At 46.9% G+C, this 18,952-nt stretch overlaps 1 protein-coding gene across 1 annotated transcript in view; it reads right to left on the bottom strand.

The window, feature by feature from the left end:
• Nucleotides 1-11,611: 11,611 nt before the first annotated feature.
• FHDC1 (FH2 domain containing 1) overlaps nt 11,612-18,952 on the bottom strand; it is a 32,461-nt gene continuing 25,120 nt past the window's right edge. Inside the window, exons 11-12 of the mRNA XM_088526534.1 lie at nt 17,734-17,898; nt 11,612-14,897 (exon numbers count right to left, since the gene is read on the bottom strand). Of these exons, the coding sequence (XP_088382660.1) occupies nt 12,849-14,897; nt 17,734-17,898 (2,214 nt within the window). The 3' untranslated portion in view covers nt 11,612-12,848. The remainder of the gene's footprint in view (nt 14,898-17,733; nt 17,899-18,952) is intronic.

Below are 18,952 nucleotides of genomic sequence, written 5' to 3'. Positions count from 1 at the left end.
GGAAAGGGCCATCAATCAAGACCGGAGCTCCTTGCCATGGATATGAATCAATTAAAGCACTCGATGAATCATTTATTTTCAACATAGGCAATCAGCAGCAGTGGTTTGATGTTCAATTGATTTCTCATTTGTCTTGCTCTCCTGAGCAATGCGTACGCGGTGCATGTCTCAACCCACTGCTCCTGGAGCAGCTGTTTCTGCAAGGAGTCACCCCCGGCACCTGCTCCTCCCTGCGCATGTTTTACACTTCTTGGTCACTGCATTCAGCACCTTCAGGTGTGCTCAGCCACCGGTCTCTCACCTCATTACGCTCTCCCTGGATTCATTTTTATTTCCTTCTTTAAAAGAGGAAGGAAAAAAGAAAGCTTCCTTTTCAATACTTGGCAGCAGACCCAGACTCCTCACTAGAAAGCATGGGTCTCCACTTTGGAAAAGCTCTGGGAAAAAAATATCAAAAATGGCCAGAGAAACCAGGGAAGGTCTGGATGCAGTAGATGATATAAAATACTCTAACAAAAGGATAGAGCCTTTATAGAGTATTTTGTGTTATTATATAGCATAAAATTAAGTTTAGTCCTGCAAATATGTTTGTAAAGTGCTTTGTATAAACTTTGAATCCATTTTTTTTTTTTGGATGCCCCATGACACCTTTCACTAGTTGAAATCAGGAGCATAGCAAAACCGTGGCCCCCGTTCAGACGCTCGCCACAGAGCGGCTGCCTGGTGCCAGGGAGGATCCCTGTAGTGAATGGGCTGAACTCCAGGGGGAACAACCCACATTGCCCCACATCTCTCTCCTGCAGTGGCCTGTGCTGTGGGCTGCTCATAGCTGATACCAGGCATGGGGACTGGGCCAAGATAAGCATTAACATAACCCCACAGTGAAGAATAAATTGCTACAAAACCCAGAAAATGGGCAAGGGATGCGCAGAGTTTTTGCTGCGGACCCAAACCAAGATTTGGCAGCACAACAAACCCCCAGGGCGTTGCAACAGCAGGTGATGCTCAAGTATTGGTGAAAGACTAAGGCAAAGTTTGTGAGAGCTGAAGAGTGAGGAGAAGGGAGGACAGTGTCGTCGCTGCATGTGGGCCGCCCTGTGCCTGCAGCGGCTGTGACTCAGAGCAGCGTGTGGGAGGCTGAGGAGAGCCCTCTCTGAGGGGGTTAGATTGGCCTCCTGGGAGCTCCGGATTCACCTGGGCCGAGCTGAGCGCGGGCTGCCTGATGTCATCGCGACAGCCGCTCGCGTACCTAAGGACCTGCGAGCCAGAGCAGAGGCAGCGCCCCCGCTGCAGAGAGACAGGCAGCGCGCACGGCTCGGGCACTCCCAGGTGCCATCCCAGCATCCTCGCCACTCTGAGAGAGGCACACCCGCTCGCTCAGCTCAGGGCAGCCTCCTTCCCCCTCTTACCAGCCAAAGGGCCGTAAGTCTGTCACTCACACGACTGAAACACCCTTCCGCTGGGACAAAGGTCAAAGCCAGAACTGAAAGGAAGGAGGAAAACTACAATGGAGCTGTTTTCACTTGTCCTTCTTTGACCAGTTCTTCAGGGGCTCGATACATTTGACGCATCCAAGAGCTGCAGCTTGTCCTCCATTCAGGTTCCCCCCAAGCATTTTGGAGCCTCAGGCTGGTGGCAGCGCTGGCCCTGGAACGGAAACGAGTGGGCCGAAGCGGAGCCAGCCTGGGAGTGTGGGGTGCCAGTGTGCCCAGAGGAAGTCCCCTGGGCTCCTGTCAGCCTTCAGCCCAGCAGCGCCACTATCTCATGTGCGCCTTTGGATGTGGTGAGCCACCAATACCCACCTCGCAGAAGGAGCAGAGAGATAACGCAGCATGCCAAACTCTTGCTTGGGGATCTTCGGTGCACAAAAGCAACAGCTGCCCTCAAGGGCAAGGTGTCCCTCATGCCTAGCGCAATAAAAACAGGCATTATCTATTTTAAAGATCCCTGTATATCAGTCACCAATCCTGTGAAAAACCAGTGCGTCCCGCTACCGAGCTGCTCTGTGGTGCTCGGCCTTGCGGCGCTGCTCGCACCCCGGCAGTTCAAAGCACCTCAGCTCTTTGCATGGAGGATTCTTCCTTGCTCTGCCATGGTGGGAGCAGCGCCACTCGCCTCCGCGCGCGAGACGGTGGCAGCTCCGAGCTGCTGCGTCGCCGCCGACACAGATTCCTGCTTCTGCCAAAGCCAGCCCTGCCAGCCTTCCACGGCAAAGCACTAGCTGCTTTCTTGCTGCTGCAGACTTGCTCTGCCTGTGACATTTTAATTCTGCACTTGTTTTGAAATTAAAAGCCAACACGTCTTAAAAAAAAAATAACTAGCACATTTCAGGGGATCCACATGTAGGTGTAGGAGAAACAGGTTATTATTATTTATTATATGTGAAATCAGTAAAGGCTACTTGATGCTTGCTCAGAAATCGCCAAGTCCTTGAAGCAGTGGTAAGTCCAATGGAAAGGTGTGACCACCATGACTTAATTTTTCAGATGAGGCAAAAGCACTTGCTTCCAGCTGAGAGGAAACCTGAGAAGGGCTGCTCCTGGGCGCAGCAAGTCAGCTCGAAGCAATGTCACCGTAACTCCGATCCCGTAACAGGACACACATACAAGTCTTACGCCACCAGACCTCATACTTGTTGATCCATGATTGCTAGGAGAATCATAAACATGAATGAAAATGGGAAAGATGAAAAGCAGTTCTAAAAATCAACTCCTTTATGGACCCTGTGCCATATTATTCCTCCTTTCCCCCCAGTTTTTGTTCCAGAGAAGCGCCTAGCATTATTTGCCTGCAGCCTGAAGTCTCCTGCTTGCTTTTCCTGAAAGCTCTTTGGTCCCATAGGGCTGAACCATGTGCTCAGGTAGCTCATCTTCAAGCTCTGTGCTGGGATACTGTCTCCTGGCTGCTGGAGCAACAACACTCCACGTGGGTTTACCCTCATTACTTGGGGTTGGCAATTAGAGCATCCGCTCGGTGGCCCAGGAAATGCCACAAGGCTCCGCGGGCTGCGGCGCTGGCGGCCATGTGAGACCGCGCCATGACTCACCGCACGCTGCAGCGACACACGGCCCACGGCGGCGCTGGCGGCACATGGGGCCCCAGCTGGCCCGCAGTGCCACACAGCAATTCCCGAGGCCCTCCGCCCTGCGCCGACGCCTGGCCCTGAGGAGGAGCACGAGGCTCGTTGCCATAGCACAGCGCTCCGCAACAACAGCAATAAGGAAAAGGCCCTGGGATGGGGCTGCCTTTTCAATAGTCCCCTCGGGGCTCAGCAGCAGGGTGTCATGTTAGACCTGGGCAGGCTGCGGCACCCAGCACTGCAAGAGGGACAACCGGGGAGTAGCACAGCTCATGTGGGCCTGGAAAATGAGAAAGATGGGGAAAGTGAGTCCAATCCCTCTTATAGTTTCCATTTCTTCTTAAACTGGAGAAAACAGTCAACAAATATTGGTTTAGAAGCAGCTGGCATATCTGCCGTTTTATCTGCTCGTGCATCAGAGTAGCTCCAGGCACCCTGCTAGGCCTAGCGTAAGGCAAGGAGGAAAGGAAACCTGAGAGAGGGGAGAGACTCAGAACTCCCTTTTTAAAGCATGTCAGTAAATTAATCATTAGATGTTATCGCTCTCTCTTTAATTACCCAATGCTCAGCAGGAATCTCAACGGAGAGAGAAAAAGAGTTTTTTTGAAAAAAATACATCATCCTGGTTTTGCGGCAGGAAAACGAAAGCAAGTGGCAGGGTGGCTGTGAACACAGCAGAGGATGAAGGGGCAAGGGGTTTATCAACATAAACCTTGTCCCCCATCGGGGAGAAAAGGACCTAGTTGCCAGAACAGGTCTGACAAAAAGGCAGCTGTGGAGACTTCCAGCAACACTCAAGCGCCATGAGTGGTCACACAGTGAATGCCTTGTTAAAAATAAATGTTTAAACACAACTATCATTAAATTCTGGAACAAGTCTCTGTTGTTAGTCACATTTTTAATGCGATAGAGACTAAAGTGTGTTTACCGAGAGTGGTTTGGGAAACCAGCCCAATAAACACAGGTCCGGCCTTTGAGAGCTTCCACCCTGTGTCAAAATAAACTCTGCTGAACAGGTTTTTAAATAGTTACTTCAGGCCTTTCCCGACTTCAGGGCAAGGGCAGAAAAGCCTGTGACCACATGTGCTCTGCCCAGGCAACCTCAGGCCCCGCAGAGAGAAGAGGAGGGAGGTTGGGAGCCAGCACAAGCAGTGAGAACCCATGGATGCCCAAAAGGCCCCAGCCCTGTGCATGTGGAGCCAGACTCCAAACCTGGAGAGGGTCTTTGCCGTGGGAAATCGCAGTTTCTCTCTTGCAGAGACTTCACCTGAGAAACAGAGGGCTGACAGCGAGAGCCTGCCGGCCTGGCATGCAGCACCGCAACAGATCCAGTTACCAGCAATTAGACACTACGCCCCGGTACATTTGTGTTGGAAACACTGTGACAGCTTCAAACAGAGAGCCTGATTATCTATTATAACTATTTACCAAAGGCTGGGGTGGCTGCTATGTCACTGAAAATGTTTTATATTAAGGCTGGACATTTCAATCGGGGATATTTATTGTCGTTTAAACGGGAATTATTCAAATAAGTGTTTTCATTAAACAAGAAATTACACTTGATAAATACATTGGGCCTCCGCAATTAATCACGTGCCTGCTTTGCCGATTTGTGCTAAACTTTAAAGTTAGGGGTTCTGGCAAGTCTCTGTGTCCTGCAGAACAGCGTGGCTTGCTGCAGGGGGCACAGATCGCCACCAGGTTCACCCACGGCTCCTCTCCCACCTGGGGCTCCTGCTGCGTTTCATGTTCCCGCAAGTGCCGCTTGGCCTGGGCGGGTGATGCTGCAGCCCCTGGGACCCAGTGATATTGGCTCCTTCATGGAGTGGGACCAAGTGCTCCTTCAGAATTGCCTAAGCGCCTTCTGCAAGGCACATACGGGCACGGCAGGAGTGGAGATACAGCTTGAGACAAAGTCCTGGGCATCTGGGGTGGGAGGAGGTTCCCCCACAGTCTGAACCATCTTGGTCCATCTTGGACCATCTCTGCTGCTATGTGAACTCGTCTTGTAGACTAGAGAGGTCACTAAAAGCACTAGCAGAAGCTGCCATGGGATCCAGCCCACGTTCCATCTGGCCAAGTTACAAGTCCCTGGCAGTAGAGTGTTCTCCTAGGGAACAAAGGCAGCACTTTCCTGCAGCAAAAAAAATATTAGATTTCTAGGCATATCAGCTAGCTGCTGCTTTATACCCTGCACATGATTATTACACTATCTGGGGTGAACACGGCGGTTAGATCACTGGTGGCGGTATGCTGGTTTCATTAGGAAAGCCACATTACAAGAAAGGACATGTTGCTATCTGAAGCCTCAAATTTATCAAGAGACTCGCTGCTGAGCTCCATAGGCATCAACATACAGCCTATCCTGGAGGACATAGATTTGTCATTGGGAATATTTATTGCAACTTACTGTTCTTCTTTGGCCCTTAGGTCCTTTAAGAACAGGTTAGGCAAACATCTGCCAGGATTTAGCTGTAGCTGCTGTTGCCCCGGGGCAGAGCAACAGCCTCCCTCAGTTGCCTGGGCTCTTCCGCCTCCATTTGCTCTGGATCGATCACGGCACCATCATCACGTGGCCGCGTTAACCCATGCTGAGGTGAGCCACACCGGTGCCTCCTTTTGCAGCCAGTTCTTAGCTTGGTTACTGGAGACATCTCTCTGCTCCCCTGTTTGCCCAAACCACAAATGTTCACCCTTTCCCACAAGCCTTGGTAACCTCCAGTGCTATTTCTCTTCTAATTTCTTCTCAGTCCCAAACTTATTTATTTCTTGCACCCAGTATGTTCCCTTCTGCTTTCAGAATTTTCCCATATCTATTTCCTCACTCTTGCTTTTACCTCACAACTCCACGGCATCCTCGGGTATCCGAGGTGGCCTAGCACCACAACTGCAGTACATTCACTGGGCTGGGTGGCAAGCATGTTCCAAGCCTTGCCCCACAAAAGACCAGTGTTTCCCTTTGTACTTTGCCTCCTTCAGCACTTCTTTCAGCAGCATTTCTGCCATGACAACCATATGCCTCCTTTATACCATCTTGCAGTGAGAATAGCACCCTGAGGCCCTCAGCCAACTGACCTAACTTTGAAACGAGCCCCACTTTGAGGAGGAGGTTGGGCAAGATGAGGAGCCCTAGAGGGGCTTTCTCAGCTAAATTATTCTATGGCTTAGACTGTACCCTCTTCAGAGGGAAGAGTGTCTTAAACAGCGTTCAGTTATTTTTGAAAGGAATGCCTGTGAGTACCAAGTACTCATAGCAATAATGGGTGCACGCACTACATAAATATGCTGTGCATACATTCAAAGTGCTCTCTGCTTTATGCAGTGATTAGTCACTTCCTCAAAAGAAAAAAAAAAAAAAAGAATAGAAAGAATAGATACTCTCCAGGAGGCATCCTTGGGCTTCTCAGTGCCAGCTCTTGCTGTAGAAAGGTCTTAGTCTTCATCACATGAGAGAAAATCAAGATTAACAGTCTCAGACTCCAATCTTTCAGAGCCCTAACCCATACCACAAAAAGATATGTCCTACTTTATTTTTTTTCCTGAGGAACACAGGCAAGCAGTATCAAAGCAGTTGTACTGAATCCATTAACTCATGCCACCAGAGTTATGCTTGGGGTTGAGTGATCACTTAGCAGAGCTCCGATTTAAGCTCAGTCATTGGTGTTCTCTCGTGCAGCTTTTCAGACCTGAGCCACAAAGCCAGATGCCACCTTTGTCTGCAGAGACTGTCCTGCCCCAGCTGCAGGAGCCCACCCGTGCGCGCAGCTCCTCAGGCTTCCCCTGGCCCCGCTGCCCTCTGCGGGGCTGAGCGATGCCAACAGGGAGAGGATTTAGAGCTACCTGCAGCTACTCACTCACAGTGACAAAATTACAGAACAGAAACAGGTACCCTTAAAAATACCGTCTATTTTTGTTTTTCTATTCCTACATCCTGCTGGAAGCTGGCAAGGAAAAATCTCAGCTTGCAGATGATCCTGGCAGGTAGGGGAAAGACCCGGCACTGGCAGAAAGAGGAGGGAGGGGAGGAAGTAAAGCAGCTGCTGAAGAGTCAGGAAAGAAGGAGAGAGCAAAATAAGGTGAGCAGGAGATTACAGAATAGTGAAATGTGAGAGGAAGATAAACTAAAGACAGGGAATGAGTTAGCGGAGGACGGAAAATTCAATAATAGAGGAAATAGGAGTGGGAGGAAACAGTTGTGAAATGTAAAGAGGGCAAATACAGCTGTAAAAGGGTGGGGGGAAATAAAAATACAATTGTGCCAATTTTTCATCCTAAAATGGGAGATTAGAGATTTACATAGGGAATATGTTGGAATCAGTTTTGAATACCGCAGGAAAAATACCAGAAACAAAACCCGGGCTAGCAACATATCATATTTTCAGCACCAGAACTCAAGTGACTCAAATAGTGCTCAATCCAATATTTTCTACAATGACTCAGTGGAGGCAGGCTCAAGAGAGTGCCCCTTTCTCCTGGAGGCTGTGGTTTATACCTGAATTTGCCTGAAGCAGCAGATCATATAGAAAAACACAAGGATGCTAATGATATAAAGGAAAGGATCCATTACGGTTTGGAAGACTTGACTGCAGCTATGCTCACTGATCTGTCATTACCACATTTTCCCTGTGTACAGACCTATTTCCATAGCTCACACGCCAATTACTGAACTGCAGGAATTGGTAATTACCAGTCACATGTGCCCAGCTTGGAAACAGAAATAATCCTGAAGTCTCAGAACTTGGGGTAGTCCCCTGAAAAGACATAAAATCTTACTTTATTTTTAATAAATTACCAGAAGTGCACCTAGACAATCCATTAATTGCCCTAAACCTACAGAAAAGGAACATCTGGTGTAAGCACCAAACAACTGCTCTGTTTAAATTACAAAATGAAAAAAACCTAGGCAGAGAGGGATGGCGACTTTACAGCCCTGGTACACTGCTCTCAGTTGCACTTTGGGTACCCTCTCTGTTTCTATTGACAATGAAATGGGCGAGAAATGTAAAGTAAAATCCCCCCTAAACCATTATTTAGCAGGGGTATCAAAGCATTGCTAGGCAGCTCCCTTTGGGTGCCTAAATGAAGGTTGTCTTTGTTCCGTTGCTAGGATTGATATTTCGGGAAAAAGAGGGAACAGGCACTTGGATGTGCTCTAGGGCTAAACAGGGATTCTGCTTTTATGTCTGTTTGACTGCCCAGTCACTACATCCATTGAAAATAGCTGGTGCCCCTGTGCAGGAAGGGAGCTGTTTGAAGCTCTCTCTAGCTCCATTTAATGGTCAAAGTGTCATTGTTAAAAAAAGAAAAAAAAAAAAAAGTAGGTGGAGTTCATATCTTCCATCCACTTGCCCTAAGATGAGACCTCAAAGAATTTTTTTTAATAAATAAAGATGAAAAAGGAAAGAAGAGAAGCTTTTGTTCAGACATGATCAAAAGCAGGGAAGACACATCCCTGTTCAAAGGGAATCTTGCCCTGGTCTCTGCTTCGGCTGGGGCAAACTCTCCCCAAACCGCTCGTGCCCCTGGCCCTTCTTCCCAGACCAGGCCGCGGAAGCCAGGGCATTGCCTCGCTGCTGGGCACCTCAGCCCCAACATCGGCGCCCCAACCATGGCGGCAGCCGGCCCCCGTGCTCCCCGGCAGCTCGGGGCAGAAAGGGGCAAACAGGCAGCAGGAGCTAAGGAGCTTTTTGCCCTCTGCAGAGGAGCAAGCTGCTCCCTGCAAGCGGCAGGTCACACCTCAGCTTGGGCACCGCAGCCTGCACCCCGGCAGGCAACAGCAGCAGCCTGGACGTGACTTGTCCGAGTGCAGCTGGTTGGTGCTGGTGGTTGGGCTCTTGCAGTCGCGCGCTGGGAAACGAACACGCGTCTGCAACCAGGAGGCTTCATGCACGCTTTGCTTCAACCTCCCTTTCTTTCCTAGTTGCAAAGTTGTTTGCTCGAACGCCAGCTTCAATAGCAGGCAAGATCTCCAGAATGCATCTTGCAGCCAAGAGCACGACACAGATTTTTTTATTAGTTTACTGCTAATGAAAAAGCAATGCGTTCCTGGCTATTGAGAGGGTGACGTGGCTAAAAGAGACTCCTTTGTTTCAGGCAGCTGTTAACAATACCTGTCGGGAGCTGTTCCCAAGGCAGTTATCTCTGGCGCTGGCGGCAGGAGGATGTAAACAGCGTGTATCAAGTTAATGGAAAACATCGAGCGGCCAAATCTGAAAGGAGCGGCGCTCAGCTGGGCCTCTTTCACAGGGATTGCACTCCCACCTGGAGCAGCAGCAATGACTTCCAGCAGGGAGCCCCTCCTGGGCCTGCGGGGCCACGTGGCAGGGCCGGAGCACGGCGGGAGCCACAGTGCGGAGACGGGGTCGGCGCTGGCCAAGGAGGTGGGAACAGGCGCGTGACCGTCTGCATCCGGCTGCTCCGACGTACCCTGCGATTGGAAAGATACCGGGGGTTATTTTGAATGACACAGTCCGGACTTGTAGGCTGTGGGAGGTGTGATGGGAACTCTGTGCCTTTCCTGATAGTTTAATGAGCTGCTGTAATGAGGGATCCACTGAGCCCCTGCTCTGTATGCAGTTCCCACATGAAACGTGGAAATTAAATTCTTCTTAGGGTGAATCAGCACCTTTCCCTTCCTCCCACAGCTCGTTCCTCTGCATCTCAATCTCTACCTGCTCCACAGCCCCTCGCGCTCCCCCACATCACTGTCACCTCTTCCCACCCCAAAAGCCATCCAGGGAGGCGGGTTCAGCTCCACGACCAAGACCAGCAGCCGTTTGCCAAAACAAAGCTGTGAAAAGGCCTTGTTTCTGCACAAGTGACTGCAGTCCAGCCAGCCTCGTGGCCTGGTAGCATTTGGGAAAATTTCATGACATGGGAAGTTAAACCTACAGGGCATCGTTGTCTCTGACAGCTGGTAGTTTAAATAATGAATTGGTAATTATAGATCTTTTGAAACAAAAATGAGGCCTAAAAAAAAACAAACTTTTGAGACACACCTTTTGACGGCCAAGGGCTTTCCCACGTAGATCCCCTCAGCAGCCTTCACTCGGCATGGGCAGACGGGTGCTCACCACCCCGGCTGCCTGGGCAGCTCTCGCCAAATGGGAAGAGTCAGGGCCCAAACGAGTCTGAAAATAGCAGCAATTCCAGGCTAAAAATCATTTCCATAGCAGAGGGGAGGAGGTGCTCCCTGAGGACAAGCAGGCTGGCTGGGTTCGAGGTTTTCTGCTGGATAGATGTTTTCCATACAGTTAAAAAAAAAAAGAAAAAAAAAAAAAAAGATGAGGGATGAAATGTTAAAATTCAGACCTCAGTATCAAAGTCGCCACTAGCTCCTGCAAAATAGGCTATTCTTTATTTTCGCAGCCCTGGGAGCTGTAAACCAGGATTTCTCAATAAAGTGTGCTAAGCTGAAAGGCATGAAGATGGTGACAGATCCAGACCTGTCAGTGCCATGAACGTTTGTCTTGGCCATAACGTACAGCACGTACAGAAAGTGCTGCCGCTACTGTCTAACGCCCTTTGCCTTGGACCCAACCTGCGCAGGGAGCCCTGCCTCACGAGCTGAGCTCCTGTCACCCTGTCTTCCAACAACAAGAAACCCAGCATTTTAACTGCCCAAATGGCTGCTGCAGAATCTGGGGCTTTTCCACAGTCACCTACATCTAGACCTCAGCTGCCCACGACCTCCAGGGCCAAAATCAAAACTACAAGAAGAAAGAGAAGTATAAACCTCGTACCCAGTAAATGGGAAGTTTATTAAACTACCAAGGTACTCCGAAATGTATAAATGCTCCATTAAATACAATGTTTTCTTTTACACAGATTTATAGAAATGTATTTACATATTCCAAACACATTTAAATTATTTTTTCAAGCTTGATACCAATAAAAGTTTTTTATTCTTGTTTTTTAAAAAGGAAGAAAAGACAATCACCTGCTCTCGCAGATGTGCATACACACAGATACAAATAGGGATAAAGGAGACGCTTTTGTATTTAACCCACAAGGGAGGCAGTACCCAAAAGTTTGTAAGCTGGGTAGCAAAATGCCCCCTCGCCTGGCAGTGGCCCACAGGAATTGTCCCCGTGAGACAGACTCAGTCAGGAACCCTGTGTAATACTTCGTGGTGCTGGGTGCGATGTCCCCACGGAGGTTGGCTGCTACGTAGGAAGAGCGAAGGGCCCAGTGCCGATTCCAGACAGGAGGCCGGCGGCCCCGGCGAGCAGCCCAGGAGAAGCAACGCGGGAGCAGGGAAGGGACTCGTTCGCAGCGAGCTGTGCACCCCCAGCACGGAGGGATAGAGCAGGCAAGAGCTCTGTTACTAGCAAGCCAATACCGCTCATCCAAATTCATTTTCCCTTTATTTCTCTATTTCATTCTTAAATGAGGCTGAGTGATTAAAAAGGCAAATCTTTAAATAAGATGTTTAGGAGCCCAGCAATCCGTTCCCCCACCTACACGCATTTCTCCTGGGGAGGTGCACAGCATGCTGAACAAGTTTTCCCTCATTCCCTTTACCTTAGTCTGAGAGGATGTTAAAATTTGTATCTGCAGGAAAAAGAAGTGTTCTTATTTCATAAAAAGCTTATCAAATACTCGTTTCACTCATACTTTAGAGTCTTTAAACATTAAAAACCACATTTGAAGCAACCAAGGAAGTCCACAAAAACATTGCCATGCGTAAGCTATGTGTGTCATGCTAAATATTCATGTTGACAAGAAGAGGAGGAAGAGGAGGAGGAGGAAACAGGGAAACTGATGGCTTGCTCTGAGCCATTGCAACATTCAAGTAATCTGGTAGTAGATAAAACAGTGGAAACATGGAATGGTAAGAAAGTGCTCTGCACTATACTGCAGCCTTCAAGAGCTGAACTGCAAACATCCTTGATATGTATCATAAATATATGGCACTTCTGTATGACGAAAAGCTGATAAACCTGCTCGTGACCGAAGCAAGTCAGAGGAGGAGTAGTCATCATCCCAACGGTTACCGGCAGCCCTTCCAGCAGGCACGGCCTCCGGCCGCGCTGCTCGCGGCAGCACCACCCAGACCTACTTGTGCATGCAAGACAGTGCTGCCACGTTCTTGGAAAAGAAGCTTCCTGCCCAGCAGAAAGTTTCCTTCAGACACACGTACATTCATAAAACATGCTGTAAATTCCTCGTTAAACGTAGAGACAGCCACAAACAGCAAATGTCCCATTTCACTATTTTTTGGCCAGCAGCTCCCACTTTGTCCAATTGCCAGCAATGGACTTTGCAACAGGCAAAAAGAGTTCCTGAGTCCGAGGAATTAAGAGCAACAAAAAGCACAATCACCTAAGTTCATTTTTGATACTGTTCCACAGGATTCACTTTGACATCAAGAAAGGAACCAACTAGCATAAACGCTTAGGAAGTCTTAGGAAGAATTTTATATACACAAAAACTGGCCTTAACCCACATTTTTCTGTCACAACGCCTTTCATCTTGCAGTTGAACTTCTTGAAAGTTTTTTGGCTTTTGGTGACCTACCACATCACAGATGGGCAAAGATGCGTTGCTACACTTGTATTCCATCACAGTAGCTTCAAATACATTCAAATTTGTACAAAAGGATTTAGACCAGAATGTTGCCCTTTTCCAGTGGTGTGCGGTACTTTGATGAACACATGATGCTGCTTATCAGCAATATAACTGTTTTAAGGTATTTCATGATACAGGCATCCAGTGCTTAAACAAGTGTTCACATTCCAAAACACAAGAAAGCCCCTCTTCCACACTCTTATTTCAGCAATGGCTTCAGTATTTTACCTATCGCGGTCCGGTTTGCATCCTTGAGTTTAAGAGAAGGCTTCTCCACTGCACCCTGTTCCTTGGATTCAGGCTCCACTGTAGTGCTCACGGTGTCTCCGTGAAGGACGCCCCTTCCAACAACCCTGGCGCTGCTTGCTCTCTTTAATGTACTCCCACCATTCTCCTTGGGATTCACATCATCTGGAGTTGTCACCGGCAGCTTCGTTTTTGGCAGCCTCTGGGACACAGATCTGGTGAAGGGGGGAGGTCTGGATGAGCTGGCTAGATCCACTTTTGCACGTTTTGAAGAAGAAGCCACCGTGTTCCTCGCAAAGTTTGGGACAGAGGATGGTGCCTTGGGAACGCTGACCGTGGCAACCTTGGTGTCCTCGGGGAGGGCCTGGGATTTTACAGTGGAGCGACACATCTTTGTTTCATCTGTCTTTGATTTGACAGTACTCCTGACAGGCTTAGAGCTTGGCTTCTTGAGAGAGACTCTGTCCCTCTCAAAATGGGCACTGCTTGAGGTGAAGGTCCCCCTCTGCAGCTTTGGCTCTTCTACGGATACGCTGTGCCTGTAGGGGCTTCTTGGCAGAGTATCTGTCGTGCCTCGGACAGAGCTGCGCCGCGACAGTCGGCTTTCCACAGCACTGGCTTCGCGAGGGGCCGGCTTGGCTTCCGGCTTTCTCACGCTGCTCGGCGCTTTGTTTGACCGGGAAATAGGCACTACTTTCCTCATGCTTTCGTTCTCAGAGGCATTCAAAGTTCTCACAGATCTAGAAGATCCTGTGTGGCTAGGGCGAGTGCCACTAGATTTTGAGGAACTTGGAGATCTGTCTTTTAGAGAGTTTCTCTTTGGTCCTACTGTATCTTTGTTTCTTAAAGGCTTTTCTTTTGAGAGGGTGTGCTTGCTATTGGCATCATCCTTATCGTTTGCAGAAGTGTCAAGAGACAGATCCCTCACAGAGGCAGAATTCAAGTTTGAGAAGGGTGTTCTAGACCCATACTGAGCATCGTTCATAGAAGAACGTGCTTTGCCAGTCTTATTCTTTATTTCATTGCCTGTCAATTTAAAATCATTTCCCTCTGAAGAATCCAGGGTCAAAGAACAGTCAGTGGTAGTATCTGACACATAGAACATGGGCCCATCTTCTCTACTTCCAGAAACACTGGTATCCACAGACATGGGGCTGCTGCTGCTGGGCTCTGAAGCTTCACTCTTGCAGCCCCCTGCCTTGCCTTTCTGGTCATGGGCCTCCCTGGAACTTCTGCAAGTTGGAGGCAACTCCTCATCAGCTGTGCTAACGGAATGCAAGCTTAGGTCATCCAGGGTCTCCAAATCTGCTCCACCAGCATCCTCTAAATAAATTAAAGGTGTGTCTTCTGCAGGCTTAGTGCCTTGAATATTGAACTTATGCAATCCTTTAACAAGCTCATGTTCCTCAATCGCAAGGGCCAGAGCATTTATATCTGGGGATTCCTCACAAGAGGCACTGGAAGCACGCACGCTGTAGCTGGGGCTCCTTTGTGAGTATCGGGCACCAGGACCAGCCAAACCACCAAAGTGACTAGACTGAGCTGAAGGCAAATGCAGTAGGTCACCACTTTGCACTTTGGTTTCTGACTGCTGGTTTAAGTGCAAAGTATTTAAATTGAGATCTGTACTTTCTTTGGATTCAGTCCAGGCTACGCTGGGTCTTGGTTGTCGAGTGTTTGCACGGGGAAGGCTGTTAAACTTGTTTGGATCCTCATCCTTTGAGATCTCCAGGAAACTCTGCAGTTCCCTGTCTGCAGTAATCCCTAGAGAAAGTCGAGAGCGTCTGGAGTTGGGGTTTCTGTATGAAGGACTTTGAGGCCTCTGCTGCAAGAAAGGAAGAAATTCTTCAAGTCCTTTTTTGGCCAACATCTCGACATCATTTTCACTGCTGCTTCGTCCAAAGCTCCCAAGCTCTCCAGCTGCCCAGGATCGACGCTTCTCCTCCAGCTCCTTCCGTCTTTGCAGGTGATGAAGCTCCTGGATCTCTCGTTCCCTGTTTTCCTAAGGTGGAAAAGCGTAAATATGTATTTCAGTCGACAGTGCCCTATGCACGAAAACAATCTTACATAAAGCTTTCTTTCCCATTTTTTTTGCCTCCCAGGCCATCCTGTCATTTCATCATCCCTCCGAAAAATACATACACACACACACAGAATCACGAATCACCATGGCAACATATATTCCGCAACCATTAACTATATGGAAAGCAGCTCCCTGCACAACTAATACAGCAGGGATGTAAATCTGGTCAACATAAGAAGTACTGAAAAATATACACAAGTCCTTGCAGAGAGCAAGGACATGACCTTTGGAACACACTTAGATTTCAAGTCCATTCAAGGAGTCCTTGCAGCAAGATGCAGAGTTTCAAGTCACCCTCCCCAACAGGTTTAAAACGAGCAGTTTTCTCTGGTGAGCAAACTTCCACTGAATACTACATTCATCCTTTAAGGCAAACCTGCTTGATGAGCATACAGCCAATATAGTCATTCCATCCTCCATTACTGCAATAATTGCACCTGCTCCTTAGCAAGCTGAGCTGCTGCAGGGAGATACCTGCCTTCAACTCGAACACGGGGGATTGGCAAACTGAGGAAAATATACCACTTAATTGGACATGAAAGCAAGTAACAGAAGTTGGCACAATGCCTCATGAACAATTTGTCATCATCTGCCACCTTACAAGGACCGTTAATCGATACCTCAATTCAAGTTTTGGATTTCTTATTTGTTGTTGGCCTCAAAAACTGGCAACTACTCCATAAGAGTTGCCCAGGGCAGGCTGAGATTTTGGCAGCTGGGTTGAGGGGTTTTGATTCAGGAAGCCATAGAAAGAGATAGTTTGTGTTTGAAAAACAACACAATAATACATTTCTATTAAAGCCATTGGCAATGAATTACTAAGAACATCAACATTTCAACTGTCACCTCTAGGCTTCAGATTTAATCTAGCTGAACCTTCAGTTGAACTTTCCAGGTTATTTTCTGAAATGCAGAACCTGGTTTTCTAGAATCAGTACAGCTGCAGAAAAAGAAAGAAGGGGAGGGGTAGTCTTGACAGAGGATTGAGAAATTACATAATATTCCTTCAGCCTTGTTAATTCTGTTCCCAGCAAGCCTATACGACACACACCTAAGAGAAAAAAACCTCCATTTGTCTCCAGCTTTGTGTAGTTTGATCCTCCTGTTGTTGTGACAACAGTAGAGCTGCACAACTAGAAGTGTCTCCTGAAAGCTTTCAGTTAGCAAAACAGCCTAATGCCACTACTCTCTTTGAAGAACGAGTTAATCTATACCTCTGAGAGAGGTTTCCAGACTATATTGGGCTGTGAAATTTAAGAAGCATTAGAGACCTCCAGACCTGAACAGAGAAGAAAAAAAAAAAAAAAGAAGAAAATCTCACACTCCGGGAAAAAAAAGTTCAGAGCTGCAGTGTTTTTTGTTTGTCTTTTTTCTTTGCTTGTTTTTCCCTACCAGAATGGAACTACAGAATCTATTCTCACCAAATGCCAAAGCTCAACTTTAAATACTCCTCCGTAAAAAGACCCAGTTAAAAATAGCTGTAGATATTACTAATCACTGTATTAGAGACTGAATATTCTAACTTTACCCAAACATTTTTCTGGAGATTTTGATTAAAGGAAAAAAACTATTTTAAATACACAAACATGCTAAAAATTGAAAAAAAAAAGGTTTAAATATTTGAATTATATAAAGTCACCATTGTGGTATAGGTAGCTTTTTAGATTGCTGACTGTTAATATGTTACCTTTGTCACAATCTTTATTCTGAATTGTTCTGTTACTGTTATGGGGACAGAGGTAAGTCCATAAAAAGTATGCAATAAGAAGGTGTTAATATTAGCAAGTGAGAGTCTAATTTATGATTGTTAGACTGAGAGAGGAAGGAAGATGTCTACTGCGCTTCAGAGTAATTGCAGAATATAAACAAATAACTCAACATACACTTCACACACACACCAAGTCACCTCGCATTACAGTATTTGCAGTAGTTCTCACCAGGTGGTTGCATGTGTTTGCTGACACTGACATACATGCCTACCTACATTATGCCTTGGGTGCAAAGCTTAGACAAGCCAGGGGCACTACAGTGTGCCAGCTGAATAGCCTGTAGCCTGCTGCCCAGCAACACTGTTCTCTCTTTGCCTAGCTAAGGCTTTTACATAACAGTGCTGCCAAACGCAAAAGGCAGAAAGAAATCTGTGGGTCCATCTAATTCATTGATAAAGGCCTTAAAATTACATAACCATAGGCAAACTTCCCTGAAACCAGTCTCCTGTTGATGCTGAAAGTGCTCCTGGCCTACGATCATCTCTAGCATGACATTTTCAGAATGATTTGGGGTCACTTCAGGGTACTTAGTAACAGAGCGGTCACACCAGGGATGAGGTATCTCTGTACTATAGGCCTATTATCTCTTGTGAGTTCTTAGCCCACAAAAAAAAAAAAAAAAAAAAAAAGATTTGAAAGGGCAAAGTGAAAGCTACAATTATTTCTTAACTTGTCAAAAGCACCTAGTCATAGGGCGTTAGGGAGCCCCAGCTGCTGCGGCCCAGCCTGGCATGTCCCCACAACAGCGTGTTGGCCTGCAGCAGCAGCCCAGGGCTGTGGGGAAAGTTGATGACTGGCACATGGCGCTGGGTGGAAAGACCATTTCATAGTTGGTTTGTGACAAGAAGTGCCTGTAGGAGGCCAGCTTGTCCATTTCAGCAAATATTGTAACAAGTAAAATGGCCAGTAAGCAGGAAACAATAACTTAATTACAAGATGAGTCAGTATTTATTTCAAATAAATAGAAACTCATTCACTGCTCTTACCTTAACAGCCTTGTCGAACCTTATGCAGAAGTCCCTAAATATCTGAAAACATTCATCCAACTTCATCGTTTCTTTGTCTTCACAGAAGAAGTCAATAAGAGCATTCCCTTCTTTCTGTAATTCTCGTTTCTGGTGTTCAAGCTCCTTTAGATGTCTTAGAGCAAACTGCAGGAAAACATATATGCTACGACTCAGACATACAATTTAAAGACCTGAGTAAATATTACATATGTTAGGAACCAATGAAATCCACGTTCCAGCCTAGAACCTGCTACAGAACAGGGACCTCAGGACTTGGAAGGCAGAAGGAAGCTCTTGTCATTTCAGAAAGTGAGAAAGGAAGGTCATGAAAAACAGATTGATCTAAATTTAAATTCTAGTGACTGGGATGCAAACTGGGAAAACAAAACCAACCAAACAAATAAAACCAAACTTGATGAGACTTAAATTTTAACCTTTAGATGAATAAAATGAGAGAAAAAAAAAAGAAATATGGAAAAAAAATCATGGATAAACATAACACAACCAACTCCTTCCTCAGTTTACCCTAGACCATGACAAGGAAGGTTTTCATGCCAGATAAGGAAATGTTAAAAATATATTCTTCTTAAAACATCCAGAAAATATCCCTATAGAATAGTACTTTGAATAATAAGTGCAGCCCAAGGAGGACTGGAGCAGGTTTGTGGAAAAAGATTCAAGAGGAAGAGGGTAAGGCTGTAGTTAGACTTTCAGAAACACAACTGCTTAAAACAGTTTCAGCAATTGCCCCTCTATCTGCATGTCCAGCCATTCGCTCCAATCCTAGCACTAGTCCACACCTCGGAACACATCTGGCCGAAAATAATCTGGAGAGAAGAGTTACTTCCAGAAAAATCTGTTCTCTGTCCAACAGACACCTAAATACTTTTGCTACACAGCGCAAGGGTGGGAAAAAGGCAGTTGGAGGCACTGACAATTATTTAAGCCAACCTTGCTGCAATTAAGTTACTTGTTAAGTTATGCCAGTAGAGTAGGCAAAAATCTTTACCTGTTAGCCATAAAAAAGAGGATGGGTTAAAGATGAAGTGCGATAAACTGGACAATTGACAAAACACACGGAAAATTAGTTCCTCCCACATATTTCAGTAATTTATTCATGAGGATGAGATAATGGAACTGACTTTTAATCAGCTTGGCTATCACTTGTAATTTAAAAACAAAAACCGGAAGTGTTTAT

The sequence above is a fragment of the Tinamus guttatus genome, unplaced genomic scaffold, assembly GCF_059628265.1.
Source record: "Tinamus guttatus ecotype Peru unplaced genomic scaffold, ASM5962826v1 Tinamus_guttatus_pri_ptg000247l, whole genome shotgun sequence".
Lineage (NCBI taxonomy): Eukaryota > Metazoa > Chordata > Aves > Tinamiformes > Tinamidae > Tinamus > Tinamus guttatus.
The sequence above is the reverse complement of the archived record's forward strand: the minus strand, read 5'-3'. Positions and strand labels throughout refer to the sequence as shown.